General features: G+C 46.1%; 1 protein-coding gene across 1 annotated transcript in view; it reads right to left on the bottom strand.

The window, feature by feature from the left end:
• The window catches only part of ATP9A (ATPase phospholipid transporting 9A (putative)), a 166210-nt gene that overhangs the window by 114503 nt on the left and 25309 nt on the right, over positions 1–26398 (bottom strand). Inside the window, exons 2-4 of the mRNA XM_050807429.1 lie at positions 21205–21349; positions 16966–17079; positions 4748–4856 (exon numbers count right to left, since the gene is read on the bottom strand). Of these exons, the coding sequence (XP_050663386.1) occupies positions 4748–4856; positions 16966–17079; positions 21205–21349 (368 nt within the window). The remainder of the gene's footprint in view (positions 1–4747; positions 4857–16965; positions 17080–21204; positions 21350–26398) is intronic.

Genomic DNA, 26398 nt, shown 5'->3' with positions numbered 1-26398 from the left:
TACAGGCATGAGCCACTGTGCCCAACCAAATACTTCCTAAAATAATGACTAAAAGGTCATTTCCATGTGGATAGCTAATTTGATTATCAAAGTACTTCAAATACATCTTATTAAGCCATGGCAGTTGTATCGAAAATTAATCCAACTGATGTTGTTCGAGATACACCTTGACTGGGCACAGTGGCTCACACCTGTAATCCCAGCACTTTGGGAGGGTGAGGCGGGTGGATCACTTGAGCTCAAGAGTTCGAAACCAGCCTGGGCAACATGGCGAAACCCCATCTCTACAATTAAAAAAAAAAAAGGATAAACCTTGATTGAAATAAGATGATCTAAAATGTTGAAAACAACTAAAACAAAGTAACAGCAATAAAAAAAAACCTGTCATCCATTTTTTCCTCCCAACAATGAGTTCCTATTAATTCAGCTGTTTAAAATAAAATTACTGGCCAGGCATGGTGGCTCACACCTGTAATCCCAGACCTTTGGGAGGCCAAGGTAGGCGGGTCACTTGACCAGCCTGGCCAATATGGCAAAACCACGTCTCTATTAAAAATACAAAAATTAGCCAGGCATGGTGGCACACACCCGTAATCCCAGCTACTTGGGTGGCTGAAGCAAGGAGAACTGCTTGAATCCAGGAGGTGGAGGTTGCAGTGAGTTGAGATCACGCTATTGCACTCTAGCCTGGGCGGCAGAGCAAGACTCCATCTCAATAAATGAACAAACAAATAAATAAAAAATAAATCTAGTTTTGAGGCCACATCCAACAAATACAAATGGAGTGACAGGATACAAAGTAACTGGCTTGAAACCAGCCTGTCCTCTTCAAAATGTCAAGATAATGAAAGACAAAGAAAACCAAGGAACTCTGCCAGGTTAGAGGAGACCAAGGAGAGAGGACAACTAAATATAACTGATGAACCCAGTCTATTCCTGAACTAAGAAAAAAATGCTATCAAAAAACATTTTAGGGACAAATGGCAAATTTTTAAAAAGGATTATAAATTAATAGCAATATACTGATATTCAATTTTTTTGATTTTGGTAATTGTACATAACTATGTTATATAAGAGAAATGTCCTTTAAGGAATTAAGCACTTAAGTATTTAGGCACAAAAGGGAATGATGTCTGCAACTTGTCTCCAATGACCCCAGATATACCTATATGCATATGGACATGAGGGGAAAGAAAGTATTAAAAAGCAACTGTGGTCGGGTGCAGTGGCTCACACCTGTAATCCCAACATTTTGGGAGGCTGAAGTGGGCCGACTGCCTGCGGTCAGGAGTTCAAGACCAGCCTGGCTAACATGGTGAAACCCCGTCTCTACTAAAAATACAAAAATTAGCAGGGCATGGTGGTGCACACCTGTCATCCCAGCTACTCGGGAGGCTGAGGCAGGAGAATCACTTCAACCCGGGAAGCAGAGGTTGCAGTGAGCCGAGATGGCGCCACTGCACTCCAGCCTGCATGAGGAGGTTTAGAGGGAAGAAAAAACGCAACTGTGCATCCTGGGCAACATGGAAAGCCCATCCCTACAAGTAAAAAATAGAAATTTAGCAGGGTGTGGGGGTGTGCACCTGTAGTCCCAACTACTCGGAGGCTGAAGTGAGAAGACTGCTTGAACCTGGAAGGCGAAGGTTGCAGTGAGTCCAGATCCCACCACTGCACCCCAGCCCAGGTGACACAGTGAGACCCTGTCTCTAAATAAATAAATAAACAACGTGGTGAAATGTCACATTTCATGAATCTGGGTTAAGGGCATACTAGAATTCTCCATACAATTCTTGCAATTTTTTTGCTAGTTAGGAATTATTGCGAAAACAAATTTTAAAATTTAACTATAATGATACAAGTACTGCTATTACTATTCATCACAAAAGGATGTAGCAAGTAGGTAAATACCATGGCCTATAGTTTAGTGATCAAGGCATTCTGACTCCTGGACATTTTCATCCTGCAAAATACTGTTGAAAAGTACATTTTAAGGTTTCATGTGAGGCCGGGCGTGGTGGCTCATGCCTGTAATCCCAGTACTTTGGGAGGCTGAGGCAGGTGGATCACCTGAGGTCAGGAGTTCAAGACCAGCCTGGCCAACATGGTGAAACCCCATCTCTACTAAAAATCCAAAAAAATTAGGCGGGTGCGGTGGCAGGCGCCTGTAATCCCAGCTACTGAGGAGGCTGAGGCAGGAGAATCACTTAAAGCCGGGAGGTGGAGGTTGCAGTGAGCCAATATCGTGCCACTGCACCACTCTAGCTTGGGCAACAAGAGCCAAACTCTGTCTTTAAAAAAAAAAAAAAAAAAAAAAAAAAGAAGACTTCATGGGATAGAAAGAAAACAGTCCATCATGAATATACATATACATACTTATTTCACTTTGCTTTGGAACTTACTAAGTGAAGACGGTTAAGTTTTGCTCAAGGAAATATTATGAAGGAATTTAACAGGAAAGTTAAAAAAGGCTTCTTTTTCTCCCTCTCCCCTGCAATCTCCCAGCTTAGGTTTGCTACCCTGGCCCTCCCCCCAAAGCGTATCAAATAACTAAACTCGCCTCGATCACTTTCCAAACTGACAGTTTCTTCAGTGTTTTGTTGGGCTTTCACAACAAATTGCAGCGCCAGGGTCTGGGTTAATATTCAGAACTGTGCTCTGTTTTCCCTACAGTGGCATTGGCATGACAATGGACACCACGGGCCACAAAGGGAGACCCACAAAGGAAGACAAGGTTTTAATGCTAGAGCCATCTGCCAATTCTCCTTAGGACCTTTTCAAGAGCTGAGTGAAGTTAAAGCAAGAGCTGGGAAGGCGTGTGCAGCAGAGGGCAGAAAAATCATTCACGGGAAAAGCAATTGCAATATGAAAAGAACCAAAGGAGGGTCGAATCCTGGATGGATGAATGAATGGAATCCGAAGGCCCCTTCTCTTGAGCTCTAAAGAGATCCACCGCACTCTCTCCGATGGGGCTTTTGTTGGTTGCCAAGCGTTGTAAATGTTATAGTAAGAATATGTTATTAAGGGAGGATTTAATATACACGAACCACACACAAAAAAAGCCCTCCAGAAGGGTCTTCTGACCACTCACGCGGAAAGCCCAAGCCACCTGCCTCTGCAAAGATTACACTGATTCTTTTTCTTTTGGTAGCAACATGTTCTAAATACAGTAGTTTAGCATGAATAAAGCATTTCTTTACCAACTCTAAATTCCCCCTTCTCCCAGAGACCTGCACATTTTTAAGACCACCAACCATGACAGTGTATTCAAATACACTAGAACAAAATATTTTCATACCCTTGGGAAATACAATTAAAATCTGCATTTCTTTTAGCCCAAAACATACACCTCTGACATTTTTCCCAAAAGGAAAACTCTACTGAAAACCCCGAAGAAACCGTGGATGGACTGCCTCCTTGGAAACATAAAGCAGTCAACAGCAGTTCAGACCCTGGCTCAGGTGCTAAGTCCCTTGGCATCAAACCACCTTATCTCTTCCCAAATTCTCAATTTCCTGAAGGCAACGCGTAGCCTTTATTCCCCTCCTCCTCTTTAAACAGCATTAATCCCCGAATGGGATCAGTAATCTTAGGGGACAATCGAATAGACGTTCCATAGCCACATTAGTAAACTTTAGGTAACATTCTCTCATTTCTGAATGCAACCTTACAGTAAATCTATTGTAATTAGAAACAGAAGTCAACACTGGCTGGGTTGTTTTGTGGCTCTTCCACCGTGTGAGTGGGTTTTTAAGATCCAGCATTTAAAATGCACATATCTTGCAAGAGGGGGTCAATGAAAAAAGGATTTTCATATCCCTGGGAAATGTTATTAAAATTTCAATTTCAATTTTTTTTTTTTTTTTTTTTTTGAGATGGAGTTTCCCTCTTGTCACCCAGGCTGGAGGGCAATGGTGTGATCTTGGCTCACTGCAACCTCCGCCTCCCAGGTTCAAGTGATTCTCCTGCCTCAGCCTCTGGAGTAGCTGGGATTACAGATGAATGCCACCATGTCCAGCTAATTTTTGCATGTGTAGTACAGACAGGGTTTCCACCATGTTGGCCAAGTTAGTCTTGAACTCCTGACCTCAGGTGATCCACCCACCTCAGCCTCCCAAAGTGCGGGATTACAGGCGTGAGCCACTGTACTGGGCCAAAATTTCAATTTTTTGTTTTTGAGCCCAAAACATATAACTCTGACATACAAAACTGGTCATTTATTTTTGGATCAGACTCCATGCTCTCCAGGCCTCAATTTCCAGGATTTATAAAATGCCTTCAAAGAAATCTTCATGGATGCAGTATTTACCTAAGTCTGTTGCCTTTCTAAAGACTAAAGTAGCAACAGTTTGATGTTAAAGTAATCACTGCCAAAAGAGTATCTTTGAAAACGGTTTGCAGACTCCCATGTGAACAGCAGGGGCGCCCTCCTTCAGCCAGGAAGCAGGAAGGGAAAGGGATTAGCCAGCCGGGACGACCCCGCACAGAATGTAATTCCAGGTTGATGACACACAAGTTATTTGACAAGACCAACACCAAGAGGCCTGTGGACGCCGCCGGGGCCTGGTGGGATCCCGTCAACCTGTCATCCAGGGCAGATGGAGGCCTCCCTGGTGCTGGAGTAACCAAGTGACTGTTCTGCCACGTGGCATGCCCACACCCGCAGCCCAGGCCTTGAACTCTTCTCCCCTGACTGTCAGCGGCCTGTGATTGAGCTGCAACCCCGTGGCCCAGGAGCCAGAAGGCTGACCTCGTGCTGTGAGCCGGCTGTAGACCTGGGAGTTGACTTCCTTGTCCCGCACGTAGCATCGGATCTCCTCCACCGCCTCACGGATGACAGTGACGGCCAGGACGAAGCCCTGCAGAGAGAGACGACAGTGAGCCTTTCTACAAGCGGTGAGCCCTGCTGCAGCCAACCGTCCCCTCCTGGTGCCGGGGCAGAAAAGGCGAGAGGCCACTTGGGGGGGCAGGGGGGCAGGACCTGTGAGTTATTCCAAACGTACACGCCGCTGCAAGCCCCCCTCTCTGAATCTGTCTTAGGGAACACGCACTCCCACACACACCCTGGAGAAACACTACCTTAGAGAAACCCTCGCTGCCACACACGCACAAGGACGTCCATATTCACCACCTCAGAGTGAGGGTGACACACACAGGAACACTCAAACTGTCCCTCCACAAGCAAGCGATGGTGACTATTAATACTGTCTCTCACCCACCATGTGCTGGGCACTATTGTAAGTGCACTTCAGCCTCACAACAACCCTGAGATATGCTCCTATAACTGAGCTCCCCATGCAGATGAGGAAACTGAGGCACAGAGAGGCTGAGTAATCTTGCCCAAAGACATAAAGCTGCTAAGTGATAAATGGGAACTGAAATGTAGGAAATCTTAATCTTTACTGCCACTGTATCTAGAGAAACTTAGGTGGATGGAGCCCTTAGGAGGGACCACCAGGCAACAGTTAAAAAGAGTAAGATACATCCATTGCATTCACAGAGCCCAGCAGAAAAGACCAATCTTTCAGGACATACACTGCAACCCCATTCATATAAACAGCAACAAAATTTTACACACTTAAATGTTTTCCAATTTCCTTAACTACAGGTTAGATTTCTCTGCGGGGAAGGAGACTAGGATCAGGATAGAGAGGGACTGAAAGGAGCTTCAGTCTATCTCTAATGTTTTAAGTTTTTTGTTTTGTTTGTTGGAGTCTCGCTCTCTCGATAGAGAGTGCAGTGGCTCCATCTTGGCTCACTGCATCATCCGCCTCCCGGGTTCAAGCAATTCTCTTGCCTCAGCCTCTCGAGTAGCTGGGACTACAGGCACGCACCACCACACCCAGCTAATTTTTGTATTTTTAGTAGACACAGAGCTTCACCATGTTGGCCAGGATGGTCTCAATCTCTTGACCTCGTGACCTGCCCACCTCGGCCTCCCAAAGTGCTGGGATTACAGTGTTTTTTTGTTTGTTTATTTTGAGATAGGGTCTCGCTCTGTCACCCAGGCTGGAGTGCAGTAGTATGACCCTGGCTCACTGCAATCTCCACCTCCCAGGCTCAAGAGATCCTCCTGCCTCAGCCTCCGGAGTAGCTGGGACCACAGGCGTGTGCCACCATGCCTGGCTAATTTTTGTATTTTTGGTAGAGATGGTTTGCTGTTTGCTGAGTCTCACTCTGTTGCTCAGGATGGCGTGCAGTGGTGCCATCTCGGCTCACTGCAACCTCCGCCTCCCAGGCTCAAGCGATTCTCTTGCCTCAGTCTCCTCAGTAGCTGGTATTACAGGTACCCACCACCATGCCCGGCTAATTTTTGTATTTTTACTAGAGACAGGGTTTCACCACGTTGGCCAGGCTGGTCTCCCGACCTCAGGTGATCCACCCGCCTCGGTCTCCCAAAGTGCTGGGATTACAGGTGTGAGCCACCATGTCCAGCAGAGATGGATTTTTGCCATGTTGTCCAGGCTGATCTTGAACTCCTGAGCTCACACAATTCACCCACCTCAGTCCCCCAAAATGCTGGGATTACAGGCATAGGCCACCATACCCAGCTGTTTTAAGTTTTTATAAGGAAACTATATTAAAGTATTAACTGCATAAGTAGAAACTAATAAAAATTTAAAACTTCCCCAACCTTCCCCTGAGTTGGGAACCCCAACTCATAAAATCTGGTTGGATGGAGGGAGTCACCCATAGCAGAATCCACTTCCAATCTAGATTTATTTCTTCTTGTAATCGATAAAGCCAAAATCAGTCATTCATTTTACTTACGTGCTTACAGCCATTCATTTTCCTTGTCACTCCTCCCCCTATCCCCTTTTAAAGCTTGCCCTGACAGTTATTTTTTAAATACAGTCAGCATAACCACCCAAGGGTTAGCAGTTGTGGTTCTTGGAGAATTTCACTTTCATACTGTTTACGCTGTGAAATATATTAACTTCGATTCAAAGGACTTTAAATCTCTTATGTAAATCTATCCAGAGATGTGCTGCTTTGTGAAACTCCTCCCTACGCCCATACATCTTTACAATCAAAGGATTACTCCTGTTTCCAATCAGATGTAAAGTACACACTGCAGCCAAAAGAAACTGGTACATTTCAGAATCAAAGCATAACCAGACCACATAGGGAGTGAGAGAAAACCTGTCTGCGAGGAGCACAGACTCGGCGTGCAGAGCGGCCCCCTCCACCACGCTGCTATTTTCTTGTTCTGTGCCAAAACCCGAGTTTTTGTTGTTGTTTGTTTTTTCGAATGTTCTAGTTTCTATTTCTCTCTGCGTGGGCCTGGCTAAATCCCATTGATGTTCATGGAAAGTGTGTGCTCATACAAAGACAGGAGCCACTCACTAACCTCCCTGCTGCAAATAAACACCACCTCCTAAATTATCATGTCTCCCCCCACACATACACACACAGTTCTCATTAATCCTAGGGGCCACGCCATGCCTTAGATTAGAAATTGCTTTACAAAGAGATGCAAATTTAGTCCAGGAATAAATTCCAACCATCCAATTTAGGAGGTCCTTAATATCCATTCACAGATATTTAGAAAGAAGCTTTAGTGGGCGGGTGAAGGGGGACGGTTGAAGGAGACAGCTGTCTGAGCTGGTGAAGAATCACAGGCAGTGACAACTCATAGACAAGCAACTCTGAAAGTGCAAGCCTCTTTTGTAAAGTTGTACATCAAAAATAAATTTACTAAAGCAAAGCTAATCTATGGGAGATAGAAATCAGAAAAGCAGTTGCCTGGGGTGGTGGGGGCGGGTGGGGTGATAGGAACAGACACTGGGGAACTTCCTGGGGTGACGGAAATGCTCCATATCTTGATTGAGGTGGTATTTATGTGGGGGCTGACAAATGTCAAAACTCAATGAATTGAAAACTAAAGATCTGTGTATTTTATGGCATATAGATTATATCTCAATAACAAAAATACCCTACATTTATTTGGTCATCATATTAATGTTATAGATTATTTCTGCTCTCTTGAGTTACTTCTCCCCTAACATATTAGTACCAAGAAAAAAATTATTGACCGGGCACGGTGGCTGACGCCTGTAATCCCAGCACTTTGAGAGGCCGAGGTGGGTAGCTCACAAGGTCAGGAGATCAAGACCATCCTGGCTAACGTGGTGAAACCCTGTCTCTACTAAAAATACAAAAAATTAGCCAGACGTAGTGGCCTGTAGTCCCAGCTACTCAGAAGGCTGAGGCAGGAGAATGTCGTGAACCCAAGAGGCGGAGCTTGCAATGAGCCTAGATCGCACCACTGCACTCCAGCCTGGGCAACAGAGCAGACTCTGTCTCAAAAAAAAAAAAAAAGAAAGAAAGAAAAAAATTATTAAAAGCTAAAACATGGCTGGGTGTGGTGGCTCACACCTATAATCCCAGCATTTGGGGAGGCTGAGGCAGCAAGATCGCTTGAGCCCAGGAGTTCGAGACCAGCCTGGGCAACATAGGGAGACTCCATCTTTACAAAAACTACAAAAAGAATTAGCCAGGTTCTACAAACGAAAATAGAAACCTGAAACTGAAAAAAAAAATTAGCCAGGCATGGTGGCTCATGCTGTGGTCCCAGCTACTCAGGAGGTTGAGGCAGGAGGATTATCTGAGCCCAGGAGGTGGAGGTTGCAGTGAGCCGAGCTCGAGCCACAGAACTCCAGCATGGATGACAGAATGAGACCCTGTCTCAGGGGAAAAAAATTAAAAAGCTAAAACTTAATCGAACAATGAAAAACACATCATTAGTGGCAGAATTTAAAAATTAAAATGAGAATGTTTCCTGAGAATTGTATACAGCCACATGAACCATTTTACTTGCAGTAATTCATTTAAACAAACCTCCCAACAAACCAAAGCAGTAGAAAGGATGGTTCCTTTTTACAGATGACAAAACTGAGGCTCAGAAAAGTAGGCTTGGTTCAAATTACACGACTTCACAGAGTGCAATTAAGAGGTAAACACGGTCAGCCATGGTGGCTCACACCTGTAATCCCAGCACTTTGGGAGGCCGAGGTGGGTGGATCACCTGAGGTCAGGAGTTCAAGATCAGCCTGGCCAACGTGGTGAAACCCCCGTCTCTATTAAAAATACAAAAATTAGCCAGGTGTGGTGGGCACCTGTAATCCCAGCTTCTCGCAAGGCTGAGGCAGGAGAATCGCTTGAACCTAAAAGGCGGAAGTTACAGTGAGCTGAGATTGCACCACTGCACTCCAGCCTGGGTGACAGAGAGACTCCGTTTCAAAAAAAAAAAAAGAGAAGAGAGATGTGGCTTGAGAGATGGGGTCTGGAGCATTCCTTGCTGGGGGCCAGGGAGGGGCCTCCTGAGCCCAAAAGCACAGGGGTGAAGTAATAGGAAAGTCCCTCATCTTCAAAAAGAGCAGAGAGGCCAAGGGACAGCCTGAACAGACAGACACCAGGAAAAGGAATGAGTCCAATTCACATACTGCTTCAAATTGTTTTTGTTTTTTTTTTTTTGAGACGGAGTCTTGCTCTGTCACCCAGGCTGGAGTGCAGTGGCGCGATCTCCGCTCACTGCAAGCTCCGCCTCCCGGGTTCACGCCATTCTCCTGCCCCACCTCCCAAGTAGCTGGGAGTACAGGCACCCGCCGCCATGCCTGGCTAATTTTTTGTATTTTTAGTAGAGATGGGGTTTCACCAGGATTGTCTCAATCTTCTGAGCTCGTGATCCGCCCGCCTTGGCCTCCCAAAGTGCTGGGATTACAGGCAGGAGCCACCGCGCCCGGCCTAAATCGTTTTTAATGAGTTGTTGATGTTTAAAAATCAAGAGAAAAATTACACTAAAAATTTTAAAAATGATTCAAAACTATGGGTATCTTGTTTTGTTCCTAAAAAGAAGAAACATGGGCTGGGCACGGTGGCTCACACCTATAATCCCAGCACTTTGGGAGGCCAAGGTGGGCGGATCAAGAGGTCAAGAGATTGAGACCATCCTGGCCAACATGGTAAAACCCCGTCTCTACTAAAAATACAAAAATTAGCTGGGCGTGGTGACACGCACCTGTAGTCCCAGCTGCTTGGGAGGCTGAGGCAGAAGAATCGCTTGAACCTGGGAGGCAGAAGTTGTAGTGACCCAAGATCGCACCACTGCATTCCAGCCTGGCAACAGATCGAGACTCCGTCTCAAAAAAAAAAAAAAAAAGAAGTAGTAACGGGCTGGGCACAGTGGCTCATGCCTATAATCCTAATACTCTGGGAGGCCAAGGCGAGAGGATCACTTAAGGTCAGGAGTTCAAGACCAGCCTGGTCAAAAATGGTGAAATCCCCGTCTCTACTAAAAATACAAAAATTAACTGGGCGTGATGGCACATGCCTGTAATCGCAGCTACTCAGGAGACTGAGGCAGGAGAATCACTTGAACCCGAGAGGCAGAGATTGCGGTGAGCCCAGATCATGCCACTGCACTCCAGCCTGGGTGACAGTGAGTGAGACTCTCAATGAATCAATCAGTAAAAAGAAAGTGGTAAGAATTTTTATTCATCGTACTCGTTTGTTCATAAAGCAACTCTGGAGGGAAGGACAAGAAATGAAAGTATTTGGGAGGCAAAACTGGATGGAAGTAGATTCTTCAAAAGGGACATCGGGGCCGGGCGCGGTGGCTCAAGCCTGTAATCCCAGCACTTTGGGAGGCCGAGACGGGCGGATCACGAGGTCAGGAGATCGAGACCATCCTGGGTAACACAGTGAAACCCCGTCTCTACTAAAAATACAAAAACTTAGCCGGGCGAGGTGGCAGGCGCCTGTAGTCCCAGCTACTCGGGAGGCTGAGGCAGGAGAATGGCGTGAACCCGGGAGGCGGAGCTTGCAGTGAGCTGAGATCCGGCCACTGCACTCCAGCCTGGGAGACACAGCGAGACTCCGTCTCAAAAAAAAAAAAAAAAAAAAAAAAAAAAAAAAAAAAAAAAAAAAGGGACATCGGTATATTTCTTGAGTCATGTAAATGTACTACCTTTCAAATAACTACACTTTAAAAAGATAACCAATAAAAGGCAATACGATAAATGATATTTTATATACATTGTAGACTAACTTTGTTTTTTTTGTTTTTTTTTTTGAGACGGAGTCTCGCTCTGTCGCCCAGGCTGGAGTGCAGTGGCCGGATCTCAGCTCACTGCAAGCTCCGCCTCCCGGGTTTACGCCATTCTCCTGCCTCAGCCTCCCGAGTAGCTGGGACTACAGGCGCCCGCCACCTCGCCCGGCTAGTTTTTTGTATTTTTTTTAGTAGAGACGGGGTTTCACCGTGTTAGCCAGGATGGTCTCGATCTCCTGACCTCGTGATCCACCCGTCTCGGCCTCACAAGGTGCTGGGATTACAGGCTTGAGCCACCGCACCCGGCCGACTAACTTTGTTAAAGTAACTTATGGTTTGATTTTTATGTAAGTATATAGTAAACAGTTGTAGAACTAAAAAACTAAAATGAAGTTAAGAGTATTTCACATAAAACTATAGAGTTTGTAACTCTTGGGTCTGGCAACTCCTGGTCCCTGTTTGTACCTGACTGGGCAGAGTAGCCAACAGGAGCTTCTCATTCTCCCAGGGCTTTACTGTGTCAGCCCAGCTCTAGGGCATCTCAGTTTATAAGGTAAAGCCAACAGTTTCCTAGGCCTAGTGCAGTGGCTCACACCTGTCATCCCAGCACTTTGGGAGGTCAACATGGGCGGATCACTTGAGGTCAGGAGTTCCAGAGCAACATGGCCACCATGGTGAAACCTCGTCTCTACTAAAAATACAAAAATTAGCCAGGCGTGGTAGTGGGTGCCTGTAATCCCAGTTACTCAGAAGGCTGAGGCATGAGAGTCACTTGAACCCGGGAGGTGACGGCTACAGTGAGCCGATATCGTGCCACTGTGCTCCAGTCTAGGCAACAGAGCGAGACTCTGTCTCCCAAAAAAACAAAAACCGTTTCCTGATTATCACAGTATCAGTGCTTAAAGGCACAGGCACCACCTGGCACTTGGTTACGCATGCCACCTGACATAAGCTCTCATCCTGAGAGCTAGAAAGGCCCTTCAAGCATCCTTTCCCTTCTGATAACAGACATTCTTGCCTGTGTCAGGTGGCATGCTTAACCAAGTGCCAGGTGGTGCCTGTGCCTTTCATCTTACACAAAAAAAAACTCAAGATGGATTAAGGACTTAAAATCTAAGTCCTGAAACTATAAAAATTCTAGAAGATAACTACTTCACCCCAAAATGCCTCAGAGCAGAAAAGAACTATTCTTGTCATTCCAGAAGTACCTGCATTGTTTGTGTGGAAAAAATGACCTCCCTTCCTTTTCTCAGGGCAAGAGCTGCTGGCATCGCTTGTCTGATAACATGGCATGTATGGCATATGCACACCCGCTCCCTGGTCCCTGAGCATCTGGCTTCCTCCGCTCCACAAGCACCTCTACACCAAATCTTTATCATCCCACACCTGCTGCCAACAGCAAAAAGGTTTATTGTTTTTGTTTCTTTAAGGAGAGCCTAAATCTTTTTTATGTTTACAACTTTCTCTTAGTCAAAAAAATTTAATAAGTTGGGTGTGTCAGCTCACATCTGTAATCCTAGCACCTTGGAAGGCCAAGGTAGGTGGATTCCTGAGCCCAGGAGTTGGAGATGAGTCTGTGCAACATAATGAGATCCCATCCCTACATAAAACTTAAAAATTAGCCAAGAGCATCATTCTTCACAGAATTAGAAAAAACAATTCTTGGGCCGGGCACAGTGGCTCACGCCTGTAATCTCAGCACTTTGGGAGGCCAAGGTGGGCGGATCATGAGGTCAGGAGATCGAGACCATCCTGGCTAACACAGGTGAAACCCCGTGTCTACTAAAAATACAAAAAAATTAGCCGGGCATGGTGGCGGCACTTGTAGTCCCAGCTACTCAGGAGGCTGAGGCAGGAGAATGGCGTGAACCCAGGAGGCGGAGCTTGCAGTGAGCCAAGATCACGCCGCTGCATTCCAGCCTGGGCGACAGAGGGAGACTTGGTCTCAAAAAAAAACAAAAGAAGGAAGAAAAAAGAATTCTAAAATTCACATGGAACCAAAAAAGAGCCTACATAGTGAAAGCAAGACTAAGCAAAAAGAACAAATCTGGAGGCATCACACTACCTGATTTCAAACTACACAATAAGGCCATAGTCACCAAAACAGCATGGTACTGGTATAAAAATAGGCACACAGACCAATGGAACAGAATAGAGAACCCAGAAATAAACCCAAATACTTACAGCTGACTGCTCTTCAACAAAACAAACAAAAACATAAAGTGGGGAAAGGACACTCTTTTCTACAAATGGTGCTTGGACAACCGGCTAGCCACATGTAAGAGAATGAAACTGGATCCTCATCTCTCATCTTATACAAAAAATCAACTCAAGATTGATTAAGGACTTAAAATCTAAGTCCTGAAACTATAAAAATTCTAGAAGATAACATTGGAAAAACCCTTCTAGACATTGGCTTAGGCAAGGATTTCATGACCAAGAACCCAAAAGCAAATGTAATAAAAACAAAGATAAATAGTTGGAACTTAACTAAAGAGCTTTTACATGGCAAGAGGAACAGTCAGCAGGATAAACAGACAACCCACAGAGTGAGAGAAAATCTTCACATCTGACAAAGGACTAATATCCAGAATCTACAATTAACTCAAACAAATCAGTAAGAAAAAAACAATCCCATCAAAAAGTGAACTAAGGACATGCATAGACAATTTTCAAAAGAAGATATACAAATGGCCAACAAACATGAAAAATGTTCAACATCATTAATGATCAGGGAAATGCAAATGAAAACCACAATGCAATGCCACCTCCCTCCTGCAAGAATGGCCATGATCTAAAAATCAAAAAACAATAGATGTTGGCGTGGATGCAGTGAACAGGGAACACTTCTACACTGCTGGTGGGAATGTAAATACAACCACTATGGAAAACAGTGTGGAGATTCCTTAAAGAACTAAAAGTAGAACTACCATTTGACGCAGCAATCCCACTACCGGGTTCTACCCAGAGGAAAAGAAGTCATTATATGAAAAAGATACTTGTACACGCATGTTTATAGCAGCACAATTCACAATTGCAAAATCGTGGAACCAACCCAAATGCCCATCAATCGACAAATGGATAAAGAAACTGTGGTATATATATTCAATGGACTACTACTCAGCCATAAAAAGGAATGAATTAACGGCCTTTGCAGTGACCTGGATGAGACTGGAGACTATTATTCCAAGTGAAGTAACTCAGGAATGGAAAACCAAACATCATATGTTCTCACTAATATGTGGGAGCTAATATGTGGGAGCTAAGCTATGAGGACACAAAGGCATAAGAATGATGCAATGGATTTTGGGGATTTGGGGGAAAGAGTGGGAGGGGAGCAAGGGATAAACCACCACAAACAGGATGCAGTGTATACTGCTCGGGTAATAGGTGCAACAAAATCTCACAAATCACCACTAAAGAACTTATTCATGTAACAACATGCCACCTGTACCCCAATAACCTATGGGGAAAAAAATGAATTAAAAAAAATTATCCATGCATGGTGGCATGCACCTGTAGTCCCAGCCACACAGGGGGCTGAGGCAGGAGGATTCCTTTAGCACAGGAATTCAAGGCTGCAGTGAGCTATGATTGTACTCTGCACTACAGCCTGGGCAAGACAAAGTGAGACCCTGTCTCTAAAAGCAAATTCTTTTTTTTTTTTTCTTTTTTTCTTTTTTGAGATGGAGTCTCGTTCTGTTGACTAGGCTGGAGTGCGGTGGCACTCACTGCCACCTCCACCTCCCGGATTCAAGCGATTCTCCTGCCTCAGCCTCCTGAGTAGCTGGGACTACACGTGCATGCCACCATGCTTAGCTAATTTTTGTATTTTTAGTAGAGAAGGGGTTTTGCCATGTTGGCCAGGATGGTCTCGATCTCTTGACCTTGTGATCCGCCCATCTCGGCCTCCCAAAATGCTGGAATTACAGGTGTGAGCCACCGCACCCAGCCTAAAAGCAAATTCTTTAATTAAAAATAAAAATAGAGCCAAGCGCAGTGTCTCACACCTGTAATCCCAGCACTTTGGCTGGCCAAGGTGGGTAGATAGCCTGAGGTCAGTAGTTCAAGACCAGCCTGGCCAACAGAGTGAAACCCTGTCTCTACAAAAATTAGCTGGGCACAGTGGCGGGCGCCTGTAATCCCAGCTACTCAGGAGGCTGAGGCAGGAAAATTGCTTGAACCCTGGAGGCGGAGGTTGTGGTGAGCCGTGATTGCGCCATTGCACTCCAGCAGCAAGAGCGAAACTCCGTCTCAAAAATAAATAAATAAATAAATAAAAAAAAATAAAAATGTTAATGAGATTTATGAACAGAGAATCCAAGTGTTCCCCCAGGTCCCACTTGTTGAGAATATAAACAGCAACTGCATTTCATAATATCTCAGTTTGGAGAAAAAAGGGTATCCATTCTGCCCTCTCCACAGCTCAGTTACATTGGACCTCTTTCTATTTCTCAAATGCTCTAAGCACATGCCTGCTGCAGGGCCTTTGCATTGCTGCCCTCTGGAATGTGCTCCTTCTTCCCATCACTTTTCAGGAGGCCTTTCACAGCCACACAGGCTAACGCTGCCCCTTCACATCTCCTACCCTTCACCTTCATTCATGCAAAAAATACTAAATGTACCTGGGATACCCCATCTGTCCTATGACCTTATTCTGTTACCTTCAGAGCACTTTTCACAATTTGTAACAATTCCGTTTATTGGTTTATTGTCTACGCCCTCTGAACATCAGCCCTACAGGGCAGAAGTATTCGTCTACTCTGTTCATTGCTGCACCCCCAGAACCCAGCACAGGGCCTGGCACACAGCAGGTACTCTACCACCATCTGCCAAAGCAAGAGAGAAAGAAAAGGAGGCGAGGGAAGGAATAGAGGGGCCACTGGGTCCTGCCACACATCATATGCACAAAAGCAGATTCTGCTACTTTTCCAACCCCTCACACTCAAATACTCTACATTGGATAAAAAGAAAATGTGATCTCAGAAAACAATCCAAACACAAGGTGAGCATCCCTGATGCCGAATGTTTGGGAGCCGAAGTGTTTGAGATTGCAGATGTTTTCAGACTGGGGAACATCTGTGCCATCCTTACCAGTTGAGCATCTCAAATCCGAAAATCTAAAATCCACAACGCTCCAGTGAGCATTTCCTTTGAGTCCCATGTTAGTGCTCAACAAGTTTTAGATTTTGGAGCACTATTTTTATTTATCTGGAATTTTTTGTTTTTGTTTTTGTTTTGAGACAGGTCTCTCTCCATCACTCAGGCTGGAGTGCAGTGGCGTGATGTCAACTTACTGCAACCTCTGCCTCCTGGATTCAAGCGATTCTCCTGCCTCAGCCTCCTAAATAGCTGGGACTACAGGCGCGTGCCACCACACCCCGCTAATTTTTTATAGTTTTAGTAGAGATGGGTTTCACCATGTTGCCCAGGCCGGTCTCGAACTCCTGGCCTCAGGCAATCTGCCCGCCTCGGCTTCCCAAAGTGCTGGGACTACAGGCATGAGCCACTGCACCTGGCCAGATTTTAGAGCCTTTGGGATTTTGGATTTGGGATGCTTAACCTGTGATACAATCCATGAGGACAGGGGATTTGTCTTTCTCATTTGCCACTGTGTTCCCAGAGTCTAGACTTGTGCCATATACAATAAGCATGCAATAAATCCTTGTTGAGATAATGCAAGACCAAACACCTAAACGAATGAATGAATGGCACAGCCTTTGCTGTAGTTTGATCCAGGTGGTATATGAAACGGAGCTTCAACATTAAAGTCTCAGAGACTCCCAATGTGTTGATCTGAGGGCATCCTCTCCCTTACAAGGCCACCATCCCATTCCAGATACCTCAGCGAGAGAAACAAAGAACTTTCTGTTTCCCAACCTCTAAGGTTACTGAACAAACAATGCCGATTAACTTACCAGGGGAACCCAGTAGGTATAGAGTGCGCCAAGCCTCATTTCGGGAACAAACTGAGAGCAGGCAAGAAGTAAGAAATAGAGGTTGAAAAAGTATTTGAACTGGTTGAACAGCACCTGGAATGGAGGGAGACAACAGAGAAAGACACTCAGGGCTTGTCTGATGAAATCTGGAACATTGTGGGAAACTAATATTTAAAAACATTCCTGCAGCTAGGCGTGGTGGCTCACACCTATAATCCCAGAACTTTGGGAGGCCGAGGCGGGCGGATCACCTGAGGTCAGGAGTTCGAGACCAGCCTGACCAACACGGCGAAACCCTGTCCCTACTAAAAATACAAAAATTAGCCAGGCGTGGGGGTGGGCACCTATAATCCCAACTACCCAGGAGGCTGAGGCAGGAGAACTGCTTGAACCCAGGAGGCGGAGGTTGCAGTGAGCCAAGATCGTGCGACTGCACTCGAGCCTGGGCAACAAGAGCGAAACTCTGTCTCAAAAAAAAAAAAAAAAAATCCTGCATAAGAATACAATTTACACCATACTTTTCACATAGAGTTTAAACACTTCCATATGTTGTTTAGAAAAACACACATGAATAATAAAAGTATCTTTTGTAAAAGAAAGAGTAAATAATGGTATACATGGAAATTGTAAACACCAAATTCAGAAGAGCAGTTACTTCCTGGGGAAGGGGTAAAATGTAACATGGAGGGGCACACAGGGGCATCAACTATGTTACGTGTGTTTTAGGGTTTGGTTTTGTTTTTTGAGACCAGGTCTCGCTCTGTCACCCAGGCTGGCATCCAGTGGAGTGATCGTAGCTCACTGAAGCCTCGAACTCCTGGGCTCAGGCAATCCTCCTGTCACAGCCTCCCAAGTAGCTGAAACCACAAGCATGCACCACCATGCCCAGCTAAATTTTTTGTTTATTTGTAGAGACAGGGTGTCCCTATGTTGCCCAGGCTGGTCTGAACTCCTGGGCTCAAGCGATCCTCCCACTTCAGCCTCCCAAAGTGTTGGGATTATAGACCTGAGTCACTGCATCCAGATAGTGTTTTTGTTTTGTTTTGTTTTGTTTGGGTTTTTTTTGAGACGGAGTCTCGCTCTGTCCCCCAGGCTGGAGTGCCGTGGCGCAATCTCCGCTCACCGCAAGCTCCGCCTCCCGGGTTCATGCCATTCTCCTGCCTCAGCCCACCAAGTAGCTGGGACTACAGGCGCCGGCCACCACGCCTGGCTAATTTTTTGTATTTTTAGTAGAGACAGGGTTTCACCATGTTAGCCAGGATGGTCTCAATCTCCTGACCTTATAATCTGCCCGCCTCAGCCTCCCAAAGTGCTGGGATTACAGGTGTGAGCCACCGCACCCGGCCAGACTGTGTTATTTCTTAGACTACATATTTTGTATGTGCAATAGGCCACTCAAGATGTTGTTTAGGAGGAGGTTTTTGTGTAAAATGCTTATGCTATAAGGTTGAGTGCAAAAAGAAAGATAAAAAGTTATGTCTGGCCAGGCACGGAGGCTCACACCTGTAATCTCGGCACTTTGGGAGGCTGAGGTGGGCAGACTGCTTGAGCTGAGGAGTTCAAGAGCAGCCATGGCAACATGGTGAAACCCCATCGCTACAAAAAATACAAATATTGGCCAAGAGTGGTGGCATGCACCTGTAGTCTCAGCCACTGAGAAGGCTGAAGCAGGAAGATCAATTGAGCCCAGGGGGCAGAGAGAGAGCCAAGATCACGTCACTACACTCCCACCTGGTAACAGTGAGTCCCCCATCTCAAAAAATAAAAAGTGAAACTCCATCTCAAAAAATAAAATAAAAAATTATTTTTAAAAACTTACATGGCCGCGCACAGTGGCGCATGCCTGTAATCCCAGCACTTTGGGAAGCCGAGGCGGGTGGATCACGAGGTCAGGAGTTCAAGACCAGCCCGGACAACACCGTGAAACCCATCTCTACTAAAAAATACAAAAATTAGCCAGGCATGGTGGCACACGCCTGTAATCCCAGCTACTCAGGAGGCTGAGGCAGGAGAATCACTTGAACCCAGGAGGAGGAGGCTGCAGTGAGCCGAGATCGTGCCATTGTACTCCAGGCTGGGCGACAGAGTAAGACTCTGTCTCAAAAAAAAAAAAAAAAAAAAAAGTTATGTCCACAATATGACCTCTATTCCATAAAATAACACAGTCGAATCCTCCCCTGGGGAGCAGTGTGGTTCTGACCATTGGCAAGGACCCGAGAGTCAGACTGAGACCACGTGACTAGTTTGGGCCAACAGGTAATGAAGTACTGTGTCTCTTTGAGGCTAAGGCAGCTAAGAGCCATTGGTGCCTCTTGTGCCAACCTGGTGACTTTGATGGTCACATATTCCAGGTGGCATCGCCAGGAGATGGAGGAGTGTGGCCCAGTCTGCATCAGACTTTCCATGAATGAGAATAAACCTATTTCTCACTTAAGGTACTGAGAGTTGGGGGGCGTTGAGGAAACTGGCAATGAATATAGTCAAAATCACCCTTAAAAAAACACTCACGGCTGGGCACGTTGGCTCGCACCTATAATCCCAGCACTTTGGGAGGCCAAGGTGGGTGGATCACCTGAGGTCAGGAGTTAAGAGACCAGCCTGGCCAACATGGTGAAACCCCATCTCTATTAAAAATACAAAAAATCAGCCGGGTGTGGTGGTGGGTGTCTGTGATCCCAGCTACTTGGGAGGCTGAGGCAGGAGAATCGCTTGAACCCAGGAGGTGGAGGCTGCAGTGAGCCAAGATGGCACCACTGCGCTCCAGCCTAGGTGACAGAGCGAGACTCCGTCTCAAAAAAAAAAAAAAAAAAAAAAAAAAAAATTCCAACTGAATAGATTTGTGCCTCTGTACTATCACTCAATATCTCACACTGCCATTATGTTCCTTTCTGCATTGGAGCTGAGTGCTACTGCTGTTTCTCAAAGTCAACTGGTGTGTGTTTGGAGGCTGTGCTGGATAAAAATAGATATTCAATTTGTGTGCATGTTAGGGGGAAGGTTTGCTGAGCACATGTCCATGGATTTGTGTAAGCTAATGTGGAAGTGTTATGCCACCAGAAACATTTATCATTAGCAAAAACATTAATGAAAATTCTCTCTATAGATGGTAAGATTTTTTATTTATTTATTGTTATTATTTATTATTATTATTATTATTATTTTTGAGATGGAGTCTCGCTCTGTCACCCAGGCTGGAGTACAGTGACACAACCTCGGCTCACTGCAACCTCCACCTCCCAGTTCTCCTGCCTCAGGTTCCTGAGTAGCTGGGACTACAGGCGCGTGCCACCACACCCGGCTGATTTTTTATTTTTAGTAGAGACGGGGTTTCACCATCTTGGCCAGGCTGGTCTCAAACTCCTGACCTTGTGATCCACCCGCCTCAGCCTCCCAAAGTGCTGGGATTACAGGCTGAGCCACTGCCCCCGGCCTATAGATGGTAAGATTAAAATGCATCTTTATTTTTGTCTCCTCTAAGCTATTATCTCCCAACTTGCCAATACTGACTACATGTGTCATGATGGGGGGAAATTTAAGCACTGCTGACATTCTTTTCCGCTGTTTTGGTCATAATGCGAGGTCCCCAGAATGACTTTTTCACTCTTAGGCTCAGCACACCAAATACATGTCTAGTTACTCTAACCGAGCAGGTGGAGTCACACAGCCTTGAAGACAGAGGCAGGTGCCCCCTCCACCCACCCCACCTCCAACCCCGCCACTACCCAGTGCTGAGCTCAGGGAAGATGAACAACCAGGGGCTAAGGTGGCACAGAAAAGTCACCGACATCTGCCACAGGGAACTCAGTCTTTCAGGACTGTACTGGCAGGCAGGATGGCTCACACCTGTAATCCCAGCACTTTGGGAGGCTGAAGTGGGTGGATCACCTGATGTCAGGAGTTCAAGACCAGCCTGGCCAACATGGTGAAACCCCATCTCTACTAAAAATACAAAAATTAGCTGGGCATGGTGGCACACACCTGTAATCCCAGCTACTCAGGAGGCTGAGGCAGGAGAATCGCTTGAACTCAGGAGGCAGAGGTTGCAGTGAGCCAAGATTATGCCACTGCACTCCAGCCTAGGCGACAGAGTGAGACTCTAAAAAATAATATAACATAATATAACATAACATAATATCACATCACATCACATCACATCTGTACCAATGCATGTAATTGTGATGGAAATAAGAAAAGAACATAGTCCCTGTCTGCACATACCCCAGGAAGAAAGGTGAAGAAATTGTACTTCTGATTGTTGATGACATTTCGAGGATACCTCTGGTCCCTCTTCTCCGGGTGCCCCAGCCAGACAGTGCGGGGCCTGGCCTCCCCTCCACCGCAGCATCTCAGCCACTCGCAGCACCTGTGGGAAAGACAGACCCACGCATCAAGGCCACGCCCACACATCAAGGCTGTGCTCATGCCTGCCCACTCTTCTCAAAATGCTTTTCTCTATAGCATCTTCTCTGGCGCAGGACCACAGTCATATTTAAGGCTTCATCTTTCAGTGAAAAAAGAAAAGAGAACAGAAGCTCCCATGAAGCTGTGGTCAAAATAAAAGATGCTTTGTCCTGGCCGGGAGCGGTGGCTCATGCCTGTAATCCCAGCACTTTGGGAGGCCAAGGCGGGCAAATCATGAGGTCAAGAGATCGAGACCATCCTGGCCAACGTGGTGAAATCCCATCTCTATCAAAAATGCAAAAATTAGTCGGGCGTGGTGGCGCATGCCTGTAATCCCAGCTACTCAGGAGGCTGAGGGAGGATAATCACTTGAGACCTAGAGGCAGAGGTCGCAGTGAGCTGAGATCGCACCACTGCACTCTAGCCTGGCGACAGAGTGAGACCTTGTCTCAAAAAATAAATAAATAAATAAAAAGATACTTTGTCCCCAATCCCAAATTATTTACAGTCATGCAGTTTTAAGCAACAGGGATATGTTCTAAGAAATGCATTAGGCCGTTTCGGCACTGTGGGAACATTCTAGAGTGACTTACACAACCTGGATGCTATCACCTGCTACGCACTAGGCTGCGTACAGCCTATTACTCCTCAGCTACTAACCTGTACGGCATGAGACTGTACTGAATAAGGCAGGAAGTCGCAGCACAATGGTAAGTACTTGTGTCTGAACATATCTAAACACAGTAAAAATACAGTATTCCAATCTAATGGGGACACAGTTATATATGTGTTCTGTGGGCCGGGCACGGTGGCTCATGCCTGTAATCCCAGCACTTTGGGAGGCTGAGGCGGGCGGATCACAAGGTCAGGAGATCAAGACCATCCTGGCTAACATGGTGAAACCCTGTCTCTACTAAAAATACAAAAAATTAGCCAGGCATGGTGGTGGGCACCTGTAGTCCCAGCTACTCGGGAATCTGAGGTAGGAGAATGGCGTGAACCCAGGAGGCGGAGCTTGCAGTGAGCCGAGATCACGCTACCACACTCCAGCCTGGGCGACAGAGTGAGACTGTCTCAAAAAAAAAAAAAATGTAGTCTGTGGTAGGCTGATATGTCAGTATGTGGCACAAGACTGTGTTCCAAAAAGTAGGATTCATCCAGCCATGGTGGTTCATGCCTGTAATCCCAACACTTTGGAAGGCCAAGGCGGGAGGATCATTTGGGTCCAGGAGACTGACACCAGCCTGGGCAACAAAGTAAGACTCTCATCTCTGTTAAAAATAATTTTTTAGCCAGGTACGGTGGCTCACACCTGTAATCCCAGCACTTTGGGAGGCTGAGGCAGGCGGATCACAAGGTCAGGAGTTCGAGATCAGCCTGACCAAGATGGTGAAACCTCATCTCTACCAAAAATACAAAAATTAGCCAGGCATTTGGCTGGATTACAGGTGGCGGGAGCCTGTAATCCCAGCTACTCAGGAGGCTGAGGCAGGAGAATCACTTGAACCCAGTAGGTGGAGGTTACAGTGAGCCAAGATATCGCCACTACACTCCAGTCTGGGTGACAGAGCAAGACTCCACCTCAAAAAAAAAAAAAAAAATTTTTTTTTTAAAGATAGGCTTTATTTTAGAATAAAAGGATTTAAGAAAATAAATATATCGAGCCAGGTGCAATGGCTCACACCTGTAATCCTAGCACTTTGGGAGGCTGAGGCAGGCTGATCACGAGGTCAGGAGATCGAGACCATCCTGGCTAACACAGTGAAACCCCGTCTCTACTAAAAATACAAAAAAAAAAAAAATTAGCCACGCGTGGTGGCGGGCGCCTGTACTCCCAGCTACTCAGGAGGCTGAGGCAGGAGAATGGCGTGAACCCGGGAGGCAGAGCTTGCAGTGAGCCGAGATCGCGCCACTGCCCTCCAGCCTGGGAGACAGCGAGATTCAGTCTCATAAATAAATAAATAAATAAATAAATAAATAAATAAATCACAATAAGCAGTAGTACTACATCTATGCTTCATAGATAAGTGAGAAGCTTGGGCCGAGCGAGATGGCTCACGCCTGTAATCCCAGCACTTTGGGAGGCTGAGGCAGGCAGATTACCTGAGGTCAGGAGTTTGAGACCAGCCTGGCCAACATGGTGAAACCCCGTGTCTACTAGAAATATAAAAATTAGCCAGGTGTGGTGGTACACGCCTTAATTCCAGCTACCCAGGAGGCTGAGGCAGGAGAATCGCTTGAACCCAGGAGGCAGAGGTTGCAGTGAGCCGAGATCATGCCACTGCACTCCAGCCTGGGTGACAGAGGGAGACTCCGTCTCCAAAAACAAAACAAAAAAAAGGGGCAGCTTGCAACAGTTAAAGCACCCAAGTCTGCAGAGACATAAGAAACAGCTGGGTCTGGCCTTGAACTGTGTCAGCCTTATTTTAAAGCCTAGTCTTTTCCCCAACCCATGCTGTCACAGCTGCTGGTTCCACCAAGATTGCTATATAAAGGAAAAAGGGGAAGCGGGGGAATCTCCTCTCCACCCCTAGCTTTCCTTTTCAGCAACACATTAGAGAAGCAAGGCACAAAGATGATGTCCCAGAGCTCGATATAACCTGGAGAGAAGCCAGCACACCAGCTGTTGGCAGAATGACCCCAAGGGCGCCCCCAACATGGTTTTCCCAAGAGGGCAGCACATGGGTGCCAACCTCGGCACCCCACTCCCAGGTCACCCTCCCACAAGGCAAAGGAACACTGAGGAATCTGGGCTGCTCTTGCAAAACAAAGCTACTCTGAGGACCTCAAAAAGGGCAGCTTGTCCTTCAGAACAGCTTTATTAAATAAGGCATTCTGAGAAGTGCCAGCTCCCGAAAAACTGCAACAAAAACGTCCCTCGTTGGACTGCTCACCTCACTGCCCCAGCACTCAAAGGCTGAGACAAGGTCCCAGCCCTGCCAGCCCCGCCAGCCCCCTGGGATGTTGCCAGCTGAGGTGAAACCAACAACTCACATATTACTCGTCTACCCAGACCTTCCTTCTTCCCTTCTTCCCACAGGGCAGGTCCTGGTGGGTGCTGGGGTACAGAGCTGAGCAGACCAGTCTCTGTGCATCAGGACCTTAAAGATGAGCGAGCCAGCAGGCTGCCTGCTCAGATGCTCAAAATTTCCATGATGAAACACAATGCTCTTTCTTAAAAATAGCATCCTCATTCCAGTAAACCGGCATTCATGGTGGAGTGTGGCTCTGCTAAGAGATTTCACTTCTAGTAACTCAATTCTCGTTAGCCCCTTTCTAAGTTGTCCAAAAGCCAGAGACACACACAGAAGCCTCAAGGAGTCCACTCACTCTCCCCACTCCTGTTCCCAAGTGCAAATCGCCCATGCTGGCCATCAGTGGACACTCACTGAATACATTTTGAATGAATGAAGCAAAGAGGGAGGGGGAGAGGAAAGGGAGGAGAGAAAAAGGGAAGGAAAGGAGGGAGGGAAGATTCATTTGTCAGAAAATACGCATCATTGTATTTGCAGAAACCTTACTGGATGTTTAAGACTGACTCCTCTATGAGCCAGGATTTCTCTCCCTCTCTTATAATAATCCAGTAATGACTGTTTTCATAGTTGCATGGTTCCAATGAAAGATGAAAAATGAATTTAAGAGAATCATAAACTGTCAGGTTGACTGTTTATACAACATTTTTGTTCTGTTTTGTTTTAGCAGAAGTTTCCACACATCGAGCTATCCAGATATGCTATTTATTAATTGCTTAGCCTATCATCTTTGTGCATATGCACAAAGTACAGGTCACTCACTCCACTGTGGGAGCAAGAGACTGGAAACAAATCTAACCATTTGTTTCAGTCCCTTCCTGCTACTATAACAAAATACCTTAGACTATGTAATTTACAAACAACGGAAATGTATTGCTCCTAGTTCTAGAGGCTGCAAAGTCCCAGATGGAGACACCAGTAGATTCAGTACCTGGTGAGGCCCATTCCTCATGCCTTTTTTTTTTTTTTTTTTTTTTTTTTTCCCCAGACGAAGTCTAACTCTGTCGCCCAGGCTGGAGTGCGCGATCTCTGCTCACTGCAACCTCTGGGTTCAAACGATTCTCCTGCCTCAGCCTCCTGAGCTGGGATTATAGGCATGCGCCACCATGTTCGGCTAATTTTTGTATTTTTAAGTAGAGACGGGGTTTCACCATGTTGGTCAGGCTGGTCTTGAACTCCTGACCTCATGATCCGCCCGCCTCGGCCTCCCAACTCCCAAAGTGCTGGGATTACAGGCGTGAGCCACCACACCCGGCCTTTTTGTTGTTGCTGTTGTTATTTATTTATTTAATTTTTAATTAAAAAGTCACTCTTACCCAGGCTGGAGTACAGTGGTACAATCACAGCTCACTGCAGCCTCAAACTCCTGGGCTCAAGCAATCCTCTTACATTAGCCTCCCAAGTATATGGGACTAAAGGCATGTGCCACCATGCCTGGCTAATTTTTTAATATTTTGTAGAGTCAGGGTCTTGCTATGGTGTCCAGGGTGGTCTCAAACACCTGGCCTTAAGCTCTCCTCCCACCTTTGCCTCCCAAAGTGCTGGGATTACAAGTTGTACCACTGTGCCTGGCCCCTCATGCCCTTTTTTCTTTTTTTTCTTCTTGAGATAGGGTCTCTCTGTTGCCCAGGATGGAGTGTAGTGGCATGATCTCAGCTTGTTGCAGCCTCAACCTTCCAAGCTCAACCAATCCTCCCACCTCTCAGCCTCCCAAGTAGCTGGGACTACGGGCAAGCACAATCACACCTGGCTAATTTTTGTATTTTTTTGGAGAGATGGGGTTTCACCATGTAGCCCAGGCTAGTCTCAAATTCCTGGGCTCAAGTGATCTGCCCACCTCATCTTCCGAAGTGTTGAGATTACAGGTGTGAGCCACCGCACTCAGCCTCTCCTGCCTCTTTTATAACAGAATTCATGAGGATTCTGCCTTCATGACCCAATCACCTCCTGAATGCCCCACTTTATACAACTATCACATT

Source organism: Macaca thibetana, chromosome 10 (genome assembly GCF_024542745.1).
Source record: "Macaca thibetana thibetana isolate TM-01 chromosome 10, ASM2454274v1, whole genome shotgun sequence".
Classification (NCBI taxonomy): domain Eukaryota; kingdom Metazoa; phylum Chordata; class Mammalia; order Primates; family Cercopithecidae; genus Macaca; species Macaca thibetana.
This window is presented reverse-complemented; position numbering and strand designations above follow the sequence as displayed.